Genomic DNA, 25,902 nt, shown 5'->3' with positions numbered 1-25,902 from the left:
ATTAAAATTTTTCTTCTTAAATCTTAGTATGCATTTAAGAAAACATCCAGTGACCTTCAAACTCATCTTCTATTGAGCTTACCATCGCTTTCAGCCAAGTACAGAGTGTGGGTGGAAGTCTTGCAAGTAGCTCCATTCCTTCTTTTGTCTGCGTGTGAAGGAGTGCATAAGCCAGCCTTTGCCCCGTCAACACAAGCAGCTGAGAGGCAAGAACTTCTTTGTCATGAACCTGTAGAATGGCCTGAGGACATAAACATGAAAAAATATATAATAAGAGCTATTTGATTTACTTATTCTAGCAAAGGGGTCACTACTGAAGAGGTTCTAGTATATTTTTTAACTGGCCAAATCTAAATTGAAAAATGTATACAACTAAAGTCAAGTCCAAATCAAACAGCATTTAAAACTGAATCTCTGTTCATCACCTGATTTTGTTATTTTATGTGACTATACAGTAAGTCTTTTTTAAACTTGGGAAAGAAAGGAGATTATACTGGATCATGTCACAATTACTTAAAACCCTCTAATGGCTTCCAAATACACTTAGAACATGGCATATGAGACCTTGTATGATTCCAGCCACTGCTAACCTCCCAGCCTCATTTCACACTTCTTTCCTGCTTGCTTACTTACATTAGCTAAATTGGCCCTTCTGGTCCTGAATCTTGCCAAACTGGTCCCCACCTTCAGGGCCTTTGTACTTCTCATTACTTCTGTTTTAAGCACTGTTATCCCAGTTTTCTCACTGGCTAGCTGCTTCTTATACTCAGGGCTCAGTTTAAATGTCACCTCTGACCACCCTATTATAGTAGCTCTCACTATTCTTATCATGCTGTTTATTTTCTTCATAGCATGTATCATTCAATTCAAAATTTAGTATGCTTTTCTGCCCCTACAAGTAGACTATTAATTCCAAGAAAAATGAACTGTGTCTGTTTTGTCTAATGCTATATTGCTGTACATAGACAGGCCTAGCACACAGTAAGCATTTAGTAAATATTGACCAGGAACAGGAATCTGATTACAGTTTTATGTCTTAATATTCTCTTTTCCTTCCTAACAAAAGGAAACACAAAAGGCTTTACTGGAGACTTTACCAAATTCTCTATTTCAACTATCAATTTTGTAACTTGAGCCCAATCAACATTCTCAGGATCATTATTACCTCTTCTCCTAAGTGGTCAACTCCATAGTTGTAGAGTTCCCCCACATAATGCCTTCTAACGACGTCTTCACTAACTTGCAGGTGATGGGCTAAATCGACAGCTAGCACTGGCCAATCTTGGTCTCTCCCAAAAGGAGTGGCTGGTGCCTCTTCTGAGGGATCTTTGTCCTTTGCGACTGAATGCTGGGCCTGAACAGCTGCACTAACAACTTTCAATAAAAACTTGAAAATGGAGAAAGAGAAACAGCAGCTTCTTGTTAGTATCTGTTTTATTAAAAAATATCATAAGTAACTGTAGGCTGTTCTGTCAGTTAGAGTGGGTTTTCCATTAAAACTATTTAGTTATCAAAAAAGAACACATAATTTAAAGAGTAGCTCCCAAGAATATCTTGTCAGTGGTCATGCATTAAAAGCCAACTAGATTTCTGCTTTACTATTTTTTTTTTTTAAAGAAAATCCAGTAACTAAATTTACCTGTTGTCGTATAGAGATAAAATTTGGATCCATTTCACCACTAGGTAATAACTGAATTGAAGTTAGGTCTTTGAAAAATGCATTTTTCCCCTAAAGAAAGAAGAGATCAACAAAATCATGATGTCTATTTTATTGTTGTTATTATTAATGAAATTACGTAAGGAATACAAAGAAAGGAACGCTATAGAAAAAAACTAAGGTACAAAAATAAGTAATCATGGTTGATTCTTATTTTCTCCTTGAACAATAAAATTTTAGAATTTTCATTTAATTTTTATAACAATTATCTAATGGGTGGTAGTAAGATGGTCCTCAATGATCCCCTCCTCTTGGGCTGGTGACTTGTTTCTAGCAAACAGAATTAGGCACAGGTACACGTAACTTCCAAGATGTGGTTACAGAAGCACTGTGGCGTTCACCTTGGGCACTCACTCTCACTCACTCTGAGGGAGGTCAGCCGCCATGTTGTGAGCTGCCCTGTGAAGAGGCCCATGTGGCAAGTGCGGGATACTGATTACGTGCTTCAACTTGGCAGGCCTGGGCCGGGGGACTGGATCCGCCCCTGGGGAGGGTGGTGGGCACGGGCGGTAGCGCCCTCCACACCCCCCCCGGGCCTGAGAAAGTGGAGCCGGATGCAGGCCCCATTTCCTCACCCAAAATATCTTGCCCCATGTTGGGCGCCAGGAAGCTTGCCAGAGAAAACCGCCCCCCTTATCTTGCCCGCCACCCCCGTTGCCAGAGCAACTCCCGCCACCGCCAGTGCGCATGCACCGTTGCCAGAGCAACTCCCGCCCCTTTTTCAAACAACCCCCGCCCTCTATGCCAGCCTATATAAACTTGTACTCTCCCCTAATAAACGCTCTTGGTTTTACCCTCCTGAGAAAAGCGTCCCACCTGTTTCCTCGCGCCGCCCTCCACACCTTGCACGCCACCGCCGGGGACCTGGCCAAGTCCCCCGCCTCGCCCTCGCCTCCGGGAAAGAGCCCCCGCCGCCGGTACCCTCCGAGCAAGTCCGAGAGCCGAGGGTTCAGCAACCGGCCGCCCCCCCGAAGCAGTAAACGCGACCGCAACTGGTGCCCCGTGTGAGGCCTAATCTCCACACAACGGTCTAGCAAATCGCCCACTCGCCCGGACGCCTCTCCATCTCCCCTTCTCCTCGCCTGCAAGGTAAGGGCCGCCTCTCCCTCGCCGCCCCGCGCCCGGGCCGCTCCTCCCTTCCCGAATTAACCCGGCTATTGCCCCCAACTACCTCTCGTCTTCTCTTTCTATGACCCCCATTCCTCCTAATACTCTCCCTCTACCCCTCCATTACTTTGGTGTAGTCCTCTGTGTCTTCGTTTCTCTGTTCGGCGCGGTGTGCCTCGCCGTAACCGCCCTCCCAGACTGTTCCCGTTAGCAGAGAGTCCTGCTTTCTGTTCTCGCCGTCTCCTTCGGCCTCGCGGCCACGGTTTACCTCATTCTCCTTGCTCGGTAGACAACCCCCCCCCTTTTCTTTCCCCTCCGCTATGGGTGGTCGTCTATCCGCACGCCAAGCGCCTCAAGTTCGCGCTCTGGCTGGTCTCCTAGACGCACATCGCTGTAAGGTGTCTGTCCGGCAGCTGCAAGTATACTGGGACCTCCTGCTGCCCTTTAACCCATGGCTCACCACTTGCCACCTTTGGGACCCCGTCACTTATGATCGCCTTATTGATCGGGTCACCAACGCCATGGAACATGAGAGCAAGCGCTTCCCTCCCGGCTTGCTCCCCACCTTAATAACCATCCGCTCCTGCCTTCAGGGCTCCCTCCCCCCTGATCGGGGCCCCATTAAATCCAAGGAGGCCCTGTCAACTCAATCGACAGATTCGAACAGTGAGACCAATGCGGACCACGATTCAGACACAGAATCCTTAGTTGAGCAAATTAACAACGCGCTCGAAGTCACCCCCCAAAAACTAAACAATACCGAGTCTCGCCAAGATGGCGAACTTCCTCCTTCTTCTTCCACTGAGGGGAGGAAGTGCTCCAGCAATGACGTCAGCCCTAAGCCGGGCCGGAAACCGCATGCGCTTTACCCCGCCTTTCCCCAGGGCGGAGCTAGTCCGCCATCTTATGCCTTGGCTACGCCCACCGCGCCGCCATCTTGCAACACTTGGGGCCTCCCGCTTCCGCATTCATCAGCGGACTCTTAGGTTGCGCCGCTGCAACCCACACCCACCCCCCTCACGACCTGCCTTCCTCTCCCCCTTAAAGCCGCTGCCGGCGGCTACCGCCGCCCCTCTCGCCCCGCCGGCAAACAACCCCTGGCTGCCTTCTACACCTCAAGGCAACCCTTGGGGCAACGCTGCCCCTGCCCCCACTCCCGTGCCAGGCCCTCTGCAAGCGCGTCCTCCTTTCTCGCGCGCTTTTCGCTGCTTTCCCCTTAACGTTACCCCCACACTGCAAAGACCGTACGACTGGTATCCCATAGACTCAGATACTATCAAGCAACTTCGCAGGGCCGTCAAGGAGGACGGATTGGGTAGCCCATACGCTTCCCAAATACTGCAGGAAATCGCCATGGACCTTTGCCTCCCCCAAGACTGGGCCTCGCTTGCCCGTACCATACTTAGCCCCAGCCAGTTCGTTGATTGGCGTGCCCACTTCCAGGCGGAAGCAGCTAGGCAAAGCGAGCAAGACGCAGCCACTGGAGCCTATCATAACCCCGAAGCTTACTTGGGCACGGGAGCGTTTATAAATGCATCCGCCTGTATTAATGCACCTGCCACCTTTTGGCCTATCCTTCGGGGAATCGCCTTGCGAGCGTTTGCCAACTGCTCCGCCTGTTGGCCTACTAAATTCACCAAGCTCCTCCAGGAGCCGAGTGAGCCTTTCGCCACCTTTGTCTCCAGGGTTGAAGAAACCTGCGCTCGAAAGGTTAGTGATCCCCAGGCCCAACTGGCCCTCGCTCGAGAACTCATTCTCGAGGGAGCCAATCCCCCTTGCAAGCAGGCTATCCTTCCCTTGCGGGAGAAGAGCCTACACGATTGGGTACTTGCCTGCAGCGCCTCTGACCCAGCTGCCGCGTCCCTAGCCCAGGCTGTCTCTGGCGCTGTCACTGCCGCCTTAGCCGCCACCACCGGTTGCTTCAAGTGCGGGCAGAGCGGCCATTTTGCCCGGGAGTGCCCCAATGCAGAGGTCAACCGCCCGCCTTTCATGCCGCGCAATGGGCGCCCCCCTCCCACTCCTTGCCCACGCTGCCAGCGTGGCTATCACTGGGCGCGCGATTGCAAAAATAACCCCCAAACCCTCTGCCGCTGCCCCGGTGTCAATCAGCGCCAAGACGCTGAGCAAGCTTTAAACTCCAAGCGGGGCAAGCCTCAGCCCCGCCCCTAAGAGGCAGCGTGCCAGCCGGTTCTAATAAAACTCATCACCTCACCGGCAATAAAACGCTTCTCTGGACAGTCCCAATCACTCCGGAAAAGCCTACCCGTAAACTAAAAATAGGGGGGCAATGGTACACAGGCACGCTCGATTCAGGGGCAGAGGTCTCTTGCATGCCCGCTCAGTATGCCACCATGTGCATGGTTCTCGATGGTCCCTCGGTAGTGGGAGCCACTGGTACCTCCACTTCTCTTCAGGCCATGGGACCCATTAAGTGGGAGGATGAAGAAGGCCACTCAGGCACCTTCCGCCCGTTATTCCTACACACCATAGACCAAATTTTATGGGGCCGTGATATCCTCGCCGCCTCTGGGGCAGTGCTTACCACGCAGCCCCCCCAATAATGTGCGTCACTGCTCATTTAACACTTCCAGCGCCCGTTCCTCTGCAGTGGGATACTGAGGAACCTATATGGGTAGAGCAGTGGCCCCTTCCCACGCACAAATTAGTGGCACTCCAAGCCCTTGTCCAAGAACAATTGGATGCAAGCCACATAGAACCTTCTACTAGTCCCTATAATTCGCCAGTGTTTGTTATTCATAAAAAAGCCACAGGGAAATTTAGGCTCCTCCATGATCTGCAGGAGATCAATAAGCATATTCTTCCCATGGGTTCCCCGCAGCCTGGCCTCCCCCATCCGGTGGCCATCCCGGCCCACTATCACGTAGCCACCATTGACATCAAAGACTGTTTCTTTTCCATCCCGCTACATGAGCGAGACCGCCCTCGCTTTGCCTTTACAGTCCCCGTCCCCAATCACGCGGGTGCGGCTAGCAGATACCAATGGAAAGTCCTCCCTCAAGGGATGCGTAACAGTCCGGCCATCTGCCAAATGTATGTTAATCACGCAGTGGCCCCCCTGCGAAAGCGGGCCATGCTCATCCATTACATGGATGACATCTTGGTGGCCTCTGAGGACGCCGAGGTGCTTCCTCTAATCCTCAAAGACCTCACCACTAATTTAGCTGACCTCGGCCTTACGGTTCAGCCCCAAAAGGTTCAGATTGTGCCGCCATTGGCCTTCTTAGGGTTTAGCATTGATAAAACCATTGCCCCGTCCGCTCCCCAGCTGGACATACCAGATCGGGTCACCATCACTGAGCTTCAACAGCTCTGCGGTCAGATCAATTGGCTCCGCTCTGCGTTGCCGATCACCACCGCACAGCTCCAACCACTCTTTATGCTGCTGAGTGTCCCAGAAGCCCCGCCGCTAGCGGTCTCCCGGCGCATTAAGCTCACCCAGGAGGCAAAGGAAGCCATTGCCGCCATTAACAAGGCGCTCGCCGCCTGCTGTCTCAACAGGTTCAGCACTAAAGAGGGCAATCTTATAGCACTCATCCTTCCTACGCCCGGAACACCCATGGGCTGCCTGTGGCAAGAAGGCCCTCTACTTTGGGCGCACCCCGCTAAAAGCCGGCTTAGGAAAATCTGCCCCGCAGTGCGGCTCTGGATCAGCCTAGCTTCAGATCTAGTCACCCTGGCTGTTCATGTATTTGGAGCGCCGCCGAAAAAAATTGTTTGGCCCCTGGACGCAGGCCAAACCCGCCTGCTTATACGTGATAACCCGGACATGCAAATCCTTTTAGAAGGATTTCAGGGGGAATTCAGCTGCCACTATCCTAGCCATCGACTGTTACAGGGGCTCGCCAAGCTTCCCTTCCGCAGCCCCTTCCACCCTTTCCCCTCCTCTGCATCCATCCCGGGTGCCACTACCGTCTTTACTGACGCCTCCAAAACCCGTTTCGCCTTCCTCTCTTATCCCCCAAACCACCCAGAACCCTGCCTATTCAGCTATGTCAACCTTCACTCAGTCCAAGTGGGGGAAATTCTGGCGGTGTCATACGCGCTCAACACCCACTGGGACTGCCCAGTAAACATCTTCACTGACAGCCTCTACACTTATCAGGTCTGCCGAGTCCTCGCGTTTTCCACCTTTTTCCCCGGAAACTCGGCCATCGATAAAGCACTTTCTGACCTCAGGAGCATCTTAGAGCATAGACAGAATTCTTGGTTCATTAGCCACATTCGTAGTCACTCAGGCCTTCCGGGGCCCTTGGCTAATGGCAACAGTATAGTAGACCAAGCGGTCTCAGCTCAAGATACCCAAGCTATGCTAACCCACACAGCGGCCCCTCCGGGGGACGCTGTTAACCAGGCCAAGTTATTGCATTCTAGGTTTCACTTTTCGGCTGCATCGTTACATCATTTATGTGGCCTCCCCCTAGACACCTGTAAACATCTTGTCCGCAATTGCGCAACTTGTGCGCCCTTCGCGCCGCTTGGCCCCCTGCAACCTCAGGGAGTCAACCCACGAGGCCTAAAACCCAATTCTAAATGGCAAATGGACGTAACTCACGTTCCATCCTTTGGGCGCCTCAAGTATGTACATGTAATAATTGACACCTTCTCGGCCATGTGTTATGCAGTCCCCCTTGCCGGGGAAACAGCCAAACACTGTATCAAGGCCCTGAGACAAGGAATTCTCTTTATGGGAGTCCCCTGGGACATAAAAACGGACAATGGGCCTGCCTATCGCAGTGCCTCCTTTGCGGCCTTTCTTCAGCTATATAACATCACCCATCATTTTGGCATCCCATATAATCCTCAGGGGCAAGCCATTGTGGAAGCAGTCCATCGCCGCTTAAAAACACAAATTGAAAAAGAAAGGGCCATGCTCCCCCAGGCAACTCCAGGGGACCTTATCATAGCAGCCCTTATTCACCTTAACCTACTCACATTCAATAAGGAAGGGCTTTCGCCCCTACATAAACATTGGGGGCCCTCGTATAGGCCCACCCAGGCCCCAATGGTCTACTGGAAGGACCCAGAGAGTAATGCCTGGAAGGGTCCCTCCCCACTCCTCGCCCAGGGGCGCGGGTTTGCTTGTGTTTTCCCAGATGATGCATCACAGCCAATCTGGATCCCAGGAAGAGCAATCCGACCCGCCACCAGCAGCCACGCGTCTAACGAGACGAGAACGCCGTCGTCTCCGCAACCTGGTGTACCAGATGACAACCGTGCACATAGACCGGGAGCCCAGTCCGGAGATACCCCCGGAGAGACAAGAAATCAGGGAGATCATGCGCCTATACAGACAGGCAAAAGCCAGCCCCCCACACCTCCATAACCCCCACCCAAGCATTGCTTCCCTTCTAACGATCATGCTGACCCTCGCCTCTTCTACCCAGGCCAACCCCCACCAGCCTTGGAAATGGACCCTTGTGTGTTGGGAGGATTCAAAAATTGTCTTTTGCAATATCACTGCACAACCTCCCTCCTTTTCTTTTAATGCCTCTGAACTGTTTCTTCCCGAAACCTTTGCCCCCGCCAATAGCGATTCTGGTAGTTCTAGAAGGGGAGGCCGAGTTGGAGTACGCAGTAACAAAAATCTAGACCAGTATTACATGTGCCCATCCTCAAATCCTGGAAAATCGTACTGCAATTCCCCCAACGAGTACTACTGTGCATACTGGGGGTGTGAAACATTAGCCACTAATTGGAAGCCTCCTGTTCCTGATCAATACCTTACCTTAAAGTGGGCCCCTACAGGGTGCAAACTCCCTACAGTTAACTGGCTCGGCCAAGAAAGCGAGGGATCCTGCACACATCTTAATCTTACAGTGCAGCTCCCCACTGATCCCTCCTGGTTACTCGGTCGAACTTGGGGCTTCAGAGTCTATAAGGACGGAACCGACCCAGGATCACTTATTCTCATAAAAAAAGAGGCTGCAAACCAACCATGCCAAAATACTGCATTAAAAACACCCTCTGGCATAGGTCCCAACCAAGTCCTTAACCCCCTTAATCCACAGCCGTCCAGCCGCACCTCAGCTGCAAACAGCGCATCACCAACCCCACCACCCCAACCTTTTCTGCCTCCCTCTCGTTACTCCTCTCCCCTCCTCGGCCTTATCCAAGCGGCCTTCACCTCAGTGAATTCCTCCCACCCCAATCTTACCTCCTCCTGTTGGCTTTGCCTCTCCACTTCCTCCTCCCTGTATGAGCCCGTCGCCTCCAACCTTTCCTTTTCAGAAAATACAGAGAATAGCCCCTCGGAATGCAATTGGAATACCTCTGCCGTCCCCCTAACCTTTCATTCAGTCTCCTTTACAGGAAAGTGCATCCGCCCTCGCTCAAGTAACTCTCCCAACCTCACAGCTTGTGCCAACTACTCATCTCCCAGCAGCTCTGCCAAGTTTCTTATTCCCCACAACTCCTCCCAATGGCTCTGCTCCTCTACAGGACTTACCCCCTGCCTTAACGTGCAAACCCTCAATACAACTAATGAAACTTGCCTCCTAATTGTCCTTATCCCTAGGGTCCTATACCACAGCGAGGAAGACTTCTTCCTCCGCCTGGAAAGAACTGCAGCTCCTGCCCCTCTGCAAAAGCGAGAGCCCATCACCGCCCTCACAATCGCCTCCCTCCTAGGTCTTGCAGGCGCTGGCACCGGAATCGCTGCACTAGCCAGTCAAGGCTCCGCCCTAACTCATCTCCGGGCGGCTGTTGACGAGGACATTCGTCACCTACAAAACGCTATTTCCCATCTTAAAAATTCTGTTAACTCCCTCTCTGAGGTAGTGCTCCAAAACCGCCGAGGTCTCGACCTTCTTCTCCTCAAAGAAGGAGGCCTTTGCGCCGCCGTAGGAGAAGAATGTTGTGTATATGCCAATTCCACAGGTCTCGTCGAAGACAGCCTAAGGAAGGTCCGAGAGGGACTAGAACAACGCAAAAGGGACCGTGAAGCCACCAACTATTGGTCCCACATTGCTGTCTTCTCATCATTTGTGCAAATCCAGTATCAACGACTTGCCTCCACTAAAGAAGCTAACCCTCCGCAGCGCCACCACCCTCGTCCATCCCGCAAGCAGCGAGGCCCCTCTCGAGCGCCCGGGCGCCACACCAACGTCGAGCTCCAGCCTCTCTGAGCAACTGTCAACCCCTTTTCCCCTCCCCGGCCTCCCCTTTCCCTCATCCCTTAGCGGATCTCTCCGGTAAGCTCCTTCCTGTAATTAGAAAAGAAGGGGGAAATGCGGGATACTGATTACGTGCTTCAACTTGGCGGGCCTGGGCCGGGGGACCGGATCCGCCCCTGGGGAGGGTGGTGGGCACGGGCGGTAGCACCCTCCACAGCCCCCCGGGCCTGAGAAAGTGGAGCCGGATGCAGGCCCCATTTCCTCACCCAAAATATCTTGCCCCATGTTGGGCGCCAGGAAGCTTGCCAGAGAAAACCGCCCCCCTTATCTTGCCCGCCACCCCCGTTGCCAGAGCAACTCCCGCCACCGCCAGTGCGCATGCACCGTTGCCAGAGCAACTCCCGCCCCTTTTTCAAACAACCCCCGCCCTCTATGCCAGCCTATATAAACTTGTACTCTCCCCTAATAAACGCTCTTGGTTTTACCCTCCTGAGAAAAGCGTCCCACCTGTTTCCTCGCGCCGCCCTCCACACCTTGCACGCCACCGCCGGGGACCTGGCCAAGTCCCCCGCCTCGCCCTCGCCTCCGGGAAAGAGCCCCCGCCGCCGGTACCCTCCGAGCAAGTCCGAGAGCCGAGGGTTCAGCAACCGGCCGCCCCCCGAAGCAGTAAACGCGACCGCATCAAGAGGCCCATGTGGCAAGGAACTGAATCGGGCCAGAAACTGTGTCAACTTGGAAGTGAATGAATTTCCTTACACACACCCAACCCCAACTGAGCTTTCATATGAGACCACAGATTCGCTTGACACCATAACTGCAACCTCAAGGGAGACCTTAAGCAAGAGGCACCCAGATAAGGGGAACCCAGATTCTTGGCCCATGGATACTGTGAAATGATAAATGTTTGTTGTTTTAAACTGCTAAGTTTTAGTTTAATTGTTATGCAGCAAGAGATGACTAACACATACTGTGGACTCTGAATTCTTTTAAAAATACCGGTTGATTTGCTTAACAACACCTTGTTTAAGAAAATAGATGTGTGTCTGAAGAGCCAAAACAAGAGTAAGAGAAAACAGTATTTCAGAAGTTCCTTGGAAGGACATAATGTAATACAGAGAAAAGAAGACTGGCCTTTAAATTGGAAGCCCCAGGATCCCATTTCCAACCAGGTTTCCTTAGGCAAATGACTCCACCATCCTGGGTTACTGTATCTTCATCTGCCAACAAGGCATCTCACAAATCTTCTAATGTACTTCCTAAACCATCTTTGATTCTAGGAAATCTAGTGTGCCTGCCAAGTAGGGAAAAACTAATCATCCTCTAGTGATGAGAAACACTAGATTTCTCAGGGCAACCCATTAAACATTTTGAACATCACTAAATGTTTTTCTATACACTCACCCACAATTTGTTACTTTCATTTCCAACTGGTAGTCTTAGATCTAAAGATCTATTCCACATGAAGGCCTCTGGGATGGGATGGTGTGTGTGTGTGTGTGTACTGAACATATGTGTTATAGTATTTGCCATTTAACCTTTACAACAACCCCATGAGGTAGCCACTAGAATTGTCTCCACTTTCTGAATGAGCACACAAAAGCTGAGAGAAACTGGAAAATCCTAGCTAGTAAATGGTAGAGCTGGGTTTCTGTTCCACTAGCCACCACACAACACTGCCTCTTTTTGAGATAAGAGTCATATCACATAGCTGTCTCAGGTCATCTCAGCATGCTAAAGGTTGAGACTAGTATCACCACTGATTTTCCAGTTTTGGATGTATTCTTGTTTCACCAAGTCCCTTTTTGAGGGGGGTAGCAAGTGAAGCACTTTATTTTGGCTTATTTTTAAGACTTTAAAGCATTTCCTTTTCTAATCTCAGAAGAAAGATACAATTCATTCCAAATTATAAAGGTAAACATTATTTAATGTAATTTTATTAGTAAGATCAAAAATTTGTTTTCAGACTTCTAGTCTAACTTTCAAAGTAAACTACTGGGAGCTATATGTTAAACCCTGCTTTTTAGAAATAAACTTCTTTTGTTTAGCTATATCCTCAAACCCAACAGGTGCAAAATCTTTTGAAATGGGCTTCCTTGTAAATGGCATGCCCAGTGTACCAGGCTTGAAACTGGATTTAATTTTAACCCCTTCCAGCTCCTTCAGCTCTTTACTGAGACTGACGTAAGGTAATGATGGCTCCAAATGCCTTCATGATTTTTATTACCTCCCCCAAGTCCAGGTCTTCACCAAATCCTAACTTTCAGTGGTTTCCCAACTCGATCTTCTCTAGGCCATTCCACATATTACTGGCAACTAGTTTTTCTTAACCACTCAATGATAAATACATTAAACATTTATTGAGCTCCCATTATGTGACAGGACACACAGCCATGGAAACATAGTAAAGAGGTAGTAAGCTCAGTCTCAGGGAAAGTAGAAAAAGACTTTGAAAGGAGGCAACATTTAAAAAGTGATACCTGAAAAATAAATAGAACTAGCCATACCAAATAGTTGCCTGTGAAAATGGAATAACACAAATGAAGACAAGAAGTGATACAAATGTCTAATTCCCCTGAAGGATGGAGGGTTAGTTAACGGTGCTACAGCACAAGATGGAGGAGAGGAATGGTTGATAAGGCTGGAAAGGTAAATTGTGGCTCTGGAGGCCTCCTTTCCTGGCTCCCCATTTCTTGTTGCAGATGTTCAGTTACAACAATATTCCAGGCCTTATGCTCCAACTCTCACTTACTCTTCCACAGATGGATTGGTGGATTTAGGAGAAGGAGCTGAGCATTCTCAACTCAATCCCTTCCTTTCTCTCCCCATCTCTGTCGCTATAGGGCCAGGCCCCCAAGGGGAAGCCTGCAGCTGTTCAGCTGTGCCTGTGCTTTAGTGTGTAGGTCTCTAATATTAGAATGAAATAAGTAGCCCACTTAGCCACAAATCTAAGTTTTTTCTCCAACCTAGCTGTTATCAATAATAAAACTAAGTCATAAAAGCTGTATTTTAATCTCCAACTGTCAGAATCTTACGTTTCTCATTTGGAATCTGAGAGGGGAAGAAAGACTTTTACGTATTGACCACTCCCTACCCCCCCCCCCCACCCCCCATCTACAGTAGCTAAATTGTGAAGGTCTTCACATGTTCTACAAACAAGTTTGAACTTCATCCTGCAGTTTTAGGAATGGAACTAGTATGATTAGACCTGGTTGGGGAAGATAGCTCTGGCAGCATGGGACGCTTGAACTGGGGCTATGGTGATAGAAAGGAATGGACAGATACAATTCTAAGGAAGAATTTATATGAGTAAATTTACACAATGAGGGTGAGGCTTGAAGTATTCAGCCAGAATAACTTCAAAGTTTCTAGTTTGGGCTGCTGCACAAATTATGACATCACTAATCAAATATCCAAGACAGGGAATTCAGGAGGAATTACATCAGGGGCAGGATAGGGGTGTGGGTATGGAGATAATATGTTCGATATGAGGTATCCAATAGGATGTTCAGAGAGAGACATTCAATAGGAATATTCAGATCCACAACTGGAAATATATGTGTTAGGCCTGGAGACATACAATAGGGAGAAAATAAATTGGTCCAGGAATTACATGTGGAATGAGAAGGGTAAAAAGCTGAGGACAAAACTCTGGATCACCAGAATTTAAGGATAAATCAGAAAACAGAGAATGAAAAGGCATGAACAGAAACTCTGGAAGGAGAATAAGAGAGCAGAGAACTCTATAATGAATAATTCTGTACAAGGCACATAAAGTACTGAACAACCTATAATAAAATCAGCCTGTTAAAACTGCAACTCCAAATTAGCTCTGAAATCATTTGAGATGCTTACTTTACTATCAAAAAGTGAAAGTGGCTTCACCGTCTTCAGAGCAAACCTCATGACTGCGTACAAGACAGAGCACAGGATGGAATGATGCTCCACCAGTGGGTAGTGTATATGTTTCTGCTCAAGGGCCAGTTCCACTATTGAGGTTGGTCCTTCAACAGAGAGCCAGGCATCCTCAGTATCCAGGACTGGCACTTGCATTTCATCCCTGTTAACATCCGCCTAAGGATTTTGAGAATAGAGGATAGTGTTCAGAACTGGAGAACAGGAGCTTGCAAATATCTTAATGAATTTATCAAGAGAAATGTGCAAAACCATAATGTTTTCCAAATATTTGAATTTAAAAATTATTTATTTCATTTAATAACAAACAGCACTGTTTCTCAGGCTAAGTCAAAATTCATAAATGAAAAACATTCTCTGCCTACAGTCCTTTCTTAAGTTCAGTGATTTCCAGAACATTCAATTGTTTTAGGAGCACTTTGGAATGAAAATACTCTGTTACCTCCATTAAAGTCTGAAGAAGATTCAAGCAGGAACCAAGGAAAGATGTCACTGCTGTGTCGCTCATCCCTACATCCTGTTTTTAAAAAGAACACAGTTAGCCCCTGCAGCAAAAATTCTGTAGTTACCATCAGAAAAACCAAAAACACCACAATATGCCTGTTCAACTGACTTTCTAAACTGAATGGACAGGCTTGAATTTGAAATTTGAAAGGGAAGACATTAGCACATTTTAATTCTTTGCTTTGGATTTCTTTAGATTCAACCAACTCTAAAATTAGGCTTTACAAAAAGCACTACTACTATCAACTTTTTAAAATTGGTGTTTTTTGTATACCATAAAGTCTCATACGTACAGAGTTACCATGAAGTGCAGCACTCCTGTGACCGCTGTCTAACCTGCTAAGGCATTTGATGGTCAAGTCGCCATGGAACATGGTAAGATACACATACTAGAGTTCAACCAGAATACTTCTAAGAACACTCAACCTGGTCTGGTTTCAAAAGGTCTCTTAGGGACTAAACTGAACCCTCTGAACAAAACTAGAATAAACCCGAACTCTTAGCAGTCTCTTGGCATCCCTAAGATTATGGACTATAAAAACCAAACAAGCGATGGAGGCAGCAGACCTTTCTAGTCGATGCCCTTAAAAGGTCCATCCAACAGACCACTGTACTAGCAGCACACAATCTTTCTTAAGCAAGCAACCAATTCTTCACATCCCCAAAATAAGTAATTCAGCATATGTGTACATGTACACACACACACACACACACACACACAGAATTTTAACTCTAACCATACAAAGACATACCGGGAAGAATTTTTTTCTACAATGGTGATTTTTGGGGGGGACTGAGGGCCTATGACTGCTGGATTCATGTGTCCTGACATTTGTTAAGATATTTGTAATGAGAACATTTCAAAAATCTGAGTAAAAGCTAACATTATTAATCACTGGCTTCATATACAAGGCCAGTATCCACGGGTTGGAATATTATTTAAGGCTAACTACTGATTCATACAATGGTTATGACATACAGGTACATCAAGTTCACTATACCTAGAAATCTGCTTCAGTTTAATGTTGGATGCTTCCATGTGAAACATTATAAATATCTAATCTCAGTGCACAAAAATATGTGGCAATGGTAGCATGTTTTCCTCCTGTCCACAGTCCAAAGTTGAACATATCTTAAGTTAGTTTATGCTAACAATCTGGAAAGGTTAATTAAAAGTGACCATAGTTCATGACCAGTTCCCTTAATATAGTATTCTCTTTTCATTTTTCTTATCTCCTGATATGCCATCAAAATGGTAAAAGGCAAAGTCCACCTGTGCAGTTAATAAGGTACTATGGAAAGTACAGGATTAACAATTATGCTTCTAGTTAAGGGAGCACTCTTACCCTTCGGCATAATCTGTCCTTTGGTGATTTTCCAACCTAAGACAAAAGGACAGAAAACACTTACTATTTAATAATTTAAATAAAAAGGCATTACTATGGTACAGGAAATAAAAAGTAACCAAATTTTAAAACTATTGCAGCTACAAATAAATGTGGCAACTTTTTGCCATTTAACTGTTGGTTCTACTCATTTATAACACAATGCAATTAATTTTGTGGTGGAACCTAGAAATATATGAGGAAGGAGACAATAGTTTTAAGATACATTGGGCTCATGAATAATCCTTTTCAGAAGTAAATTAGATATTTTGAACTACTAAAATGAGAAAAGCTTCTCTAAAACTCTGGTCCTTACTATGTTCAATCAAATAACTGTGTTGCCTTGAAACCCAGAACCATACTCAAGGCTACTAATTAAAGAGCAGCTAACAACTTTGTTGATAAACACATACAATAATTGTAAATGAAAGAAGTAAAAACTATCTAAATCAGCCAGGAATCATATTCCTAGCTCAGAAAATAAACAGATTTCCCAGATTCAATAAGCACTTACTAAAATTCTCATCTCTATGTCTACCTATTATACAGGGTAATAAGTAGAGGTAAACGTTCTGCTTCCAGAACATACTCGTTAAGACAGGAAGAAACTCACAGGAGATGGTGGCATTTGAAAAAGGGGTCCCAGTATATCAGACTCATCACCTTGTTACCTCTTGCTAAAACTACTGCTACAGCCTTCAAACAATCAAGCTCAGCCCATCCCAATTCCAACATATGTTATATTGCTGGAGAATCGTCTTCTAAAATGCAAATCAGAACATATTCCTCTGATTAAAACTGTCCCAATGTCTTCAAGGTAAAATAACAGCGACCACTGATTGAGCCCTTACTGTATGTGTCAGGCCCTATGCTAAGAAGTCTATATGTTCTATTAAAAAATCCAAAATTCCCACAGCTTGCACAGGAAATTCTTCATGTTCCCCTTCCTTCTCCTTCCCAGAGCCTATGCTCTAGGCATACACAACTACTTATAGTTCTCTTAACCTAACAAGCTGCCTCATATTTCCAGGACTTTTTGTTGGAACACATTTCTTCTCTACTTTTTACTGATTCATAGCTACTCATCCTCCAAAATTCAGCTGAGAAGTCTTCACCTTTTCTTGTTATTTACTTCTTCTCCTGTCCTCCAAGAATACTCTGCTATCTATCTGTCTTTTGGACTGTAAATTCTTTGAGGACAAAGACTGTGACTTTTATCTCTGTAGCCACAGAACCTAGCTACTTGGCTAGACACATAAGAGATACACATTATAATAAATATTTATTGAATGAATGATCATAAACCTTCTGCTTCTTAATTCAGGACTGTTTTCACCCAAATCCAAATTATTGTGAGGATCAAATGTGACAGTGGCTATACTGTGAAACTGTAAGCAGTAACAGACACATAACATTTTATTATCATTCTCTCAAAAGAGGGGTAGTAGAGGTGAAGCAGAATAGGAGAATAATATCAAAATGGCTAAAAGGACTGAATTTCAAGAAAAAAGCAGTTAAGTGGGCAAGAAAGATGAACACAGAGATAAAAAATTAGATTTATCTACAAAAATGTTGGCAGTGACTTCAAAGAAAGCAGTTTCAAAGGGAGCAGCAGCCTAAAGCGGGTCTGAGTTGTCAACATATTCATGGTTTAGGAATGGTGTTTATTTAAAAGAATATGTAGTCACTATGGCGGTAGTTCTAACAGATATCCACTTAATTAATTTGCCTGATTAACCTACATTCTTGATTGGTCTGTAAACCATACTGACCAGTGCCCCTAGTCACTTTGCTTAAGGCTGGGAGACTACTCTCCAGTGAACCTACAGCCTCTGCTCCCACCAGCTGAGTTCTATGCTCAAATGCTACGTTTGTTCTGAAGTCTGCTTGTGCTGGTTATGCATGTCATTGTAATTATATAATTTAATTAAATAACTGCTGAAATATGAGTGAGAAAGAAAGGAATTTAGCTCTATGAATGCTTTAAAAATTTTTATGGAGGAAAATAACTAAATTCTAGGTCTGTTGGATGAGATATAAAGAAAACTACAAAGATTAGGGGATAAATTTTGTAGAAATCTAAACATTTTGTACTCAGAATGCATCACAACCTAAAGAAACAGAATTTAGAAATCACAGACCATACATTACAGATAAGGTTTATGCAAGAAAAACAAAGTAGAACTCTGGGAGACCCACATTCAAAGAAAATATCTTGGTCCTACAGCCAAAGATCAGTGAATAAATGTACATTTATAAATTCTAATTGAAAATAAAATGCAAATTTCTTCTTCAATCAACCACCAGTCAATCTCTTTGGTGAAGAGGACTTAAGAATATGTTACTTCCTTTTTGAGAATTTAGGATTCTTCTTCATGTCATAAAAATGCCAACAGCCAGCGCTAGAGTTATGTTTGAGCATGGGTAAAATGTAATATCAAATAAAAAACAGTCTAATGAAGTCCAATGTAAAAAAACTATTTTAATAGTAGTCAATTAAGGGAATCAAATAAACAAGTCAGTACATGAAATTTAAAAATTTCCTTACCTTATCCATCAAGTATGTAGCAGCAGAAAACCTTTTAACTAAGAACGTATTCCACATCATCAATGCAATGCCTTGATGCAAGTAAAAATTAAAGTAATGAATAACATGCTTAGGTATTTTCATTTTCATCACATATAACAAATTACTGTCTTCCTCAAGCTTATAAAAAACAAATGGACTAAATACATGTAGATATTACTTATATAATAGTTATAAAGTTAATGAAACCTTTATCTTCAGTAAAGGTCAGAACTGGGCAGCTTAAGAAGATCTTAAATGGCCAATAAGCATAAAGAAAAGTCTGGCATTATTATTTGTATGAATAATATTAATTAAAATCACAACAAGATATCATTACATACCCATCAGGAAGGCTAAAATTTCAAAACAAAAACAAAAACAAAAAAAACCATGACATTATCAAGCACTGGTGAGGACAGAGAGCAACTGGATCTCTTACACATCATTGCTAGGATGGTAAATTGGTAAAACCACTACAAAAACAGTCCAGTAGTGCCTATTTAAACTAAGTATGTGTCTTCGCTATCACCCAACAATTCTGCTGGGTATATTCTCAACAGAAATAACTACAAAAAATAGCTACAAGATTGTTAATACCAGCTTTATTCATCATAGCTGAAACGATAGAAACAATCCTAAAATCCAACAACAGATTTTTTTCACGTGTAACCACCCAAACTAAAGCAAAATCCAGAACATTTTCTATATGTACATTATTCCATGATTTTTTTAAAAAAAGTAAACAAAAAACCTGGGCTGTCTATAATTACATATTTAGTAAGCTGTGGCATTAAAACTAAAATTTCTGAAACAGTTGTCAATTAGGCAGCATAAACATGGCATTTCACATGCTGTTGTTATTATCCACATAACTGAGTCTGTATATGAGTCAGTTCTTTCAAAACCTGCCAAGAAGTCAGAAAGCTTACTCAATGTACAAATGGCTAAAGATCTAACTTTTAAGAAGTAGCAGTCTGAAATTAATAAAGTAATTTTATCAATAAGGAGAGAATTATCTAGAGACTATATTTTCCAAACCAGACACTTTAAATCCTTTCATTTTCCCTTGGAAGAAGGTAAGTGCTAAGAAATGAATAAATAATTTTCAAGTTCTTCTTATGTAAAATGAGACATTTTATAATTTTTGCAGTTTGAATTCATATTGTGAATATGGTGGTACAGGTGATACAGGTGAAGAAAAATAAGTAGCTTCTCTGGAATTTATCACATAGAAATAAAGGTGATACCTTTATCTTACACAGCCCAACACCTAGTCTCACCATTTATTACAGTTAATAAATAGCCTAGTACTGATCTCAATTCTTACAATGTAACCCATCTTATTAAACAGAATCAGCAACCTGCTCACAATTTCTCTACAAGAATTTATAACATTTTTTCAAGGAGACATCAGCAGTTCCTGTGGTATGGCAGCCAATGGAAAATATTCACATTATTAAAAGAAGGACAAGGTAGTGTCTAGTGTATATAATCTTAGGCTTTTGGAGACCTAACTTTCTCATCAGCAATTACAATCCTGAGAAGCCCATCCTTCTTTCCTTATCTACCTATGAACTGAAGGGAAAATTAATGATTCATGCTTAACATTCCCCTAGGAATAGCAGTCAGCTTGGAAAACTGATGGGTAGACCAGGTGACCACCACCACACCCACATCCCTTTCTGGACAGCATTTTTAAAAATAGTTACAGCAGCCCATATTTTGCATATAGCAGCACACAGTAATGTGTTAGGCAGGAGAACCATCAAATCAAAATTTGACAGGATGTGACTTTAAGGATTCTTGCCTATTCAATCAGTGATGTTTTACCATCTTTTTACTTACCATTCTGAACATGTGCATTAAGAATTTGCTTCAAGTGTTCTATTGACCTAACAAAAAAACGTGCTTCCTTACATACAGGGAGAAAAAAGAAAGAAAAGAAATGAAGTATCATTTAGTAGGTATATCAAATACAAATGGAGACTTCTTACATAAATCTCTACATAAAGTTATCCCTACATAAAGCTACCTAAGAATGTTGTGAGAGGAACATGAAATTAAGTGAGAAGTAATTTTCATAAAATAACTTCAATAGCCCTTCTTAAATTTCAGTTACCTATATAATAATCAATTTCTAGAAACCCCCAGGTCATATATCCTCTCATTTGAATTCAAAATCCTCCCAACATAGTTTGTACATCACAGCAGATATCTCCAACAAATGCTTGTTGCTTCTTTGCAAAAACCATTCATTCATTCATTTATTCATCATTCAACAAATATTTATTGAACCTCTACTATCTACCAGACCCTGTATGAAGGACCAGGGATACAATAATGAACAAAACAGACCCAAATCCTTGTCCTCACTTAGTGATGGAGCTAGAAAATAAACACAAGTAAGTGAATTATATAGTGTGCCAGTGATGAGTGCTAAGGAGAAAAAATTAAGCAGGGAAGGGAAGTATGAAATATCAAAGGGGATGTTTGAAATTCAACTCTTTCTAATCAAGGAAATTTTCAAATTGAAACCCAAATATAAAATGTACCATGCCAATGCAAGGTATTAATAATAGGGTGACAGATACATGGGAATCCTACATTTTATGCATGATTGTTCTATAACTACAACTTCTCTAATAAATTGTATGTGTGTGTGTGTGTGTGCGTGTGGCATGTAAAACTGGTAAAATAATCAAGATTTCTGTTAAATAATTTTGTAGCCAGGAACACAGATTAAACAAACACATCAATTATGCTAGCACATATTTGTTAGTAGAAATTCCCCAAAGATAACTGCAATTATTTTGGCCCTAATAAAGTCGTGTGCATAAAAATGAAAGGGTTGGGATGGGCGTTGGATAGGAGGAAAATATTTAAAAGAACAAAAGGAAAATTAGTCACTTCATTTTAAATGTATGCAATTCTAATAATGGACAATGAAAACACAAATGAAAATATCAGGTACCACGTATGCGTTTTTCTCTGTAAACGGCTACAACCCTTCAAGATAGCTACTAGCCTAAGCATATATATATGTATATACATTTTGCCTCATTTAATTATAAGAGAAAACTAAGATACAAAGGGTTCAGAAATGTTCTCAGAGTCACTTCGATAATAAGTAGCAGCAATGGGACTTAAGTCCAGGCCTGTGTCCACTGTGCAAAGCTGTCTTTGGTTTATAAGCGAATATTGTAAAGCTGAGTTTTCTGCTTAATATCACCTTCTTAGAATTGAATTTGGAATTCATTCATTCAGATTTTAGAAATTATGATGTCCTCATTCTAGTCCTAATATTCTTTTCTCATGTAGGAAAAAGATCCCATTTGATTCTTGAGAGTAGAGAGTCTAAATGTAATTACCATCTAGCCTTTAGGGTAGTCAACTGGAGGGGATAATTTGAAGGGTATCAAGAGGATTCCTTATCCTAAAACCACATTTTGGTCATGGTTTAATTGATCCCAGTCAATTTCTGTGTTAAAGCACTTACTTTTTTACAATGTCTTTCTTTAAGTTGTTAGTAATTACATATTAAAAAAATTTTGTGGGGCAAAGAAGAAAAAATATGGTTAGTGTAAATTAGTTCATCACTTAGGTTTTTCTAAAAGAGTACAACTTGATATAAGGATGATAAAGGAATAAATTTTTATCATAGCACTGACTGGGAAGGCCTAAGGAAGGTACTGGCAAACAGGAATATTTCCACCATACACTTTTATAATTTATTTGATCCTGGTATCAACCCTGAAAGACTGGCACCTTCAAAAAAAAGGGTGAGAGACGGAGAAAACTGGTTCATTGATTCAGTGACTGGCCTCAGACCATACACTTGTCAGCAATTCATCTGGGATGTAAACCTAAGTCTCCTGCTTCCAAACATGGGGTGCATCACCCTACACTACTTGGAGAGAGAATGGTTACCAAACATGTAGAAAATGATGCCTAAGTTGACTTCATTGTGGCTTTGGTATGGCTTCCTTTTAATACTGCACATATATTGTATCTTTGTTTTATAGTAATAAGTAATAAAAATATAGACTTAAAAAAAAAAAAAAAAAACAGATGGTGAGGTTAATCCAGTATTTGAGTCAGCTGTGCACACAATATGGTTCTCTTGACTGTTCTTCTAAGAAAAATGTGAGAGAAATGACAAATACAGACATATATGAATAATCAGAAATTAGGCAGGCTTCGGGCTTTACTCTGACTTTTATCACGCTGACCATAATATTAAGAATTTCCTATTAGATAGTTGCTACGTCATGCAGGAATTCAAAGTGAAATAAAATATATGTTTATCACCACAACCTCACTAGGGAGTAGGGCAAAGCACACTGGATTCAGTTACAGAGAAATTATGTTTAAATCCTGACCCAACTCCTTACTTGGCAATGTCTTTCAAGCAAATAAATTAACTTCTCTGAGCCCTAGTTTTGTCTTCTCAACAGTGGGGATAATAATAGTATCTATACTTCCTAACTTTACTGTGAGGATTATAAGAGAGAATGTATGAAAAAGGCCTAGTATAACTCCTAGTGCAGAGCCATTCCAACAGGGATAAGTACAATGTTTAAAATATGTTATGTGTTATTCTTGTGTGTGTGCTAATCAAGGTGTCAGGGATTGATTTGGGTGATGAATGTACAACTATGTAATGGTACTGTGAACAATCGAAAGTACGATTTGTTTTGTATGACTGCGTGGTATATGAATATATCTCAATAAAATGAAGATTAAAAAAAAAAAAAAAAAAAAAGACATAATGCTGAGCAAAATAAGCCAGGCACAAAAAGAGAGATATTGTATGTTACCACTAATGTGAATTCTGTGAAAAAATAAAATAAAATAAAATAAAATAAAATAAAATATGTTATGTGATGAAACAGTCCACATGTGTAGCATGAGCACAGAAACAGAATCAACCTGAAAGATAACGAGAATCTTACCTCTGGATCTTTATTCCACTGAACAACATACTCCCAACAGCAATGTGCGTGTAGCACATCCAGCTCAAGGCTACAAGGAAACTGTTCATAGGCTAAATGCAGCAAGTCTGAAAGTCAGAAGAGATATGTAATATGTTACTCTTTTCTTAATGAAAAGTCAGTCACATTTCTCTGCCCTATATTTCACATTCCTCATTACTTATGTATTACCTGGTATGTCTCCTAAATCCATCTCCTCCACCTCTGACACTTCAAGGAAAGCTCTGTTAATATCTTCTTTTGGTTGATCTGTGTTTTCTACATCTCTTACTTTAATAGCCAGTTCTAATATTTCAGGGCTTAAGTCTTGTTTAAATATCCACTTGGCTACACTGTCTGCAATGCCACCTATAGTTTGGAGATAAGAAGAAAATGAAAGCTGCCACAAATAAGCAACAGTGTTTGTCAAAGGAAACCCAATATGATGCACTGAGCTGCATTTCCTTAGAAGACATCTAGTGCCACATTCAGCTTTGAGCCCGAAGGGGACCCCCAAAAGCCATGAGATTTATTGCAGTGTTACCATTTACCACTTAACTTATGAAGGCAAGTGAAGTGGGATACTTGGTATCTGAGGGCATCACTATACTCTCAGAAAATACTAGATAAATATAAATGCATATACATATACATATGTCTGTGTACTACATACCTTCTACACCCACAAATACAAAATACTATTTAACAAACATAGGATGAAGGAATGAACGCATTTTTATATGACTTTTATTTAAAATATAAATGAAAACACATTGATTAGCAGAGAACTTGTCTAGGCTTCTTAGAGCAATATAATTTAACTTTCAACAGTCAACTAACTTTCCTATACAGAATATTTATGGGCAAAATTTAGCTGTAACTAATCAGTAAAACCTGATGCTATGCTATGTTTCTAAACACAAGCTGAAAAACATACAAGATATTTGAATTACTACATAAAAAACTTATACATTCTTCTATAATTGACCAAAACTTTCTTTACTATGCCTCCAAAAGCCTTCTATTTTGATTCAGATAAAAGCCTTTCCACAAAAAGAATGCTTCACAGTAAACTCACAATTATTAGTGGAAATAAATGCGGGCAGGATGCTGGGTGATTTCATTTCTTAGGTTTGACTTCTAAATCATTCAGTAATTCTTATTCCAGAATTAAGTCCTCATTATATTTGTTTAGGTAAATACTAAAATAGTGCCCCTGCATTTTCACCAGATGGCAGCATGGAGTGTAGTGAGTTTACAATTAAAAATTGTCACAAGTCATAAAAAAACAAGAAAACAAGTTAACTAAATAAAAATCTATTTATAAACATCTGAGTATTTATAAACACAGAAATACACTCATTCAAGTATCAAATGCCTACTAAGCTGCTGCTAAGAACAATGAAAACACAAAGATAATTCAAAATTTAAGATTCTTGTGGTCCTGCATATATAAATGCACATGAGCCCAAATGAATCCAGGACTGTAGAAAGTGATGTATCAGAAAAGAGGTATAAAGTGCTATAGAAATTAGGAGGAATAAAAGAAAACTTGTGGTTAGTGGACCATAAAAGGTTTTTGGAGGAGACAATACTTGAGCTGAGTCATGAAAGATGAGTAAGATTTAGACATCTATGAGGGGAAAGTGAAGAGTACCAGCTCAGATCCAAATATGAGGAACCACATAGACACTCATTTTAACTGAAATCCAGCAAACTAGAAAGAAATGGAAAAATGGGTTGGATTCAAAGTCAAAAGATCTTGGAGAGCAAGTTCAAGATGTTATACTTTGTTCTAGCAGTTTTCAAAATTTTAAAATTCAAGATTCCTTTACACTCTTAAAAATTACTGATGACCCCCAAAGAACTTTGGTTTATAGGTTATAGCTATCGATATTTACGGTATTAAAAATTAAAACTGGGAAATTTAAAAAATATTTTTAATTCACTTAAAAACAAAATAATAAATCCATTAATGTTAGCATATTTTATGAAAATAACTGTATTTCCCAAAGCAAAAAAATATTTACTGAGAAGAGTGGCATTTGCTCACATGTTTGCAAATCTCAAATCTCAAAAAAGGAGGACCTTGAAGTCCTGTGACCACTAGTTGAGAACTGCTACTTATTTTATAAGGCAGGGGAGATAGCTGGGGTTTCCTGAGAAGGGAACTGACAGAATCAGATTTTGAAAAGATTAATTGAGAAGGAGTACAAAGAGATTATGGTTTGTTTGTTTGTTTTTTTAATGAGTGTATTTTCTCTTTGCCGTTTTTCAGTCATTTCTATAAAACAAACCCATAATATAAAAATATAGATGCAAATACTCAAATAAGCTTCAAGTTACCTTTTCCTCCTTCTAATAATTTTTTAACAGAAAGCCTTGGAAGTGGCTCAGCCTGCAGTGATGATACTGTGGAGGTTCGAGTGTTCACTGTGCTGTGTAGCAGAGTCTGAAGTATGAGACAATCCTCCAGTTGTTTCAGCAGGAGTTTCCAGTATTCGGTATCAAGAGAAAGGGCCTCCCAGGAATCAGTGAGGCCCTCTGAATCAGCACTCAAAACTGAATGGGAAAACTAACAGAAAATGCACTGGTGATGTTCAGA

At 42.6% G+C, this 25,902-nt stretch overlaps 1 protein-coding gene across 1 annotated transcript in view; it reads right to left on the bottom strand.

Annotated features, from left to right (window-relative positions):
* Nucleotides 1–25,902, bottom strand: part of RAB3GAP2 (RAB3 GTPase activating non-catalytic protein subunit 2) — a 147,557-nt gene that overhangs the window by 2,737 nt on the left and 118,918 nt on the right. The window contains 11 exon segments of the mRNA XM_037823524.1: nt 83–241; nt 1,166–1,387; nt 1,640–1,729; nt 13,810–14,028; nt 14,312–14,386; nt 15,720–15,755; nt 18,307–18,377; nt 20,173–20,239; nt 23,280–23,386; nt 23,490–23,666; nt 25,644–25,872. Of these exon segments, the coding sequence (XP_037679452.1) occupies nt 83–241; nt 1,166–1,387; nt 1,640–1,729; nt 13,810–14,028; nt 14,312–14,386; nt 15,720–15,755; nt 18,307–18,377; nt 20,173–20,239; nt 23,280–23,386; nt 23,490–23,666; nt 25,644–25,872 (1,452 nt within the window).

The sequence above is a fragment of the Choloepus didactylus genome, chromosome 2 (assembly GCF_015220235.1).
Source record: "Choloepus didactylus isolate mChoDid1 chromosome 2, mChoDid1.pri, whole genome shotgun sequence".
NCBI classification, from domain to species: Eukaryota; Metazoa; Chordata; class Mammalia; order Pilosa; family Megalonychidae; genus Choloepus; species Choloepus didactylus.
Note: the sequence above shows the minus strand (reverse complement) of the source record. Positions and strands in the feature narration are given on the sequence as shown.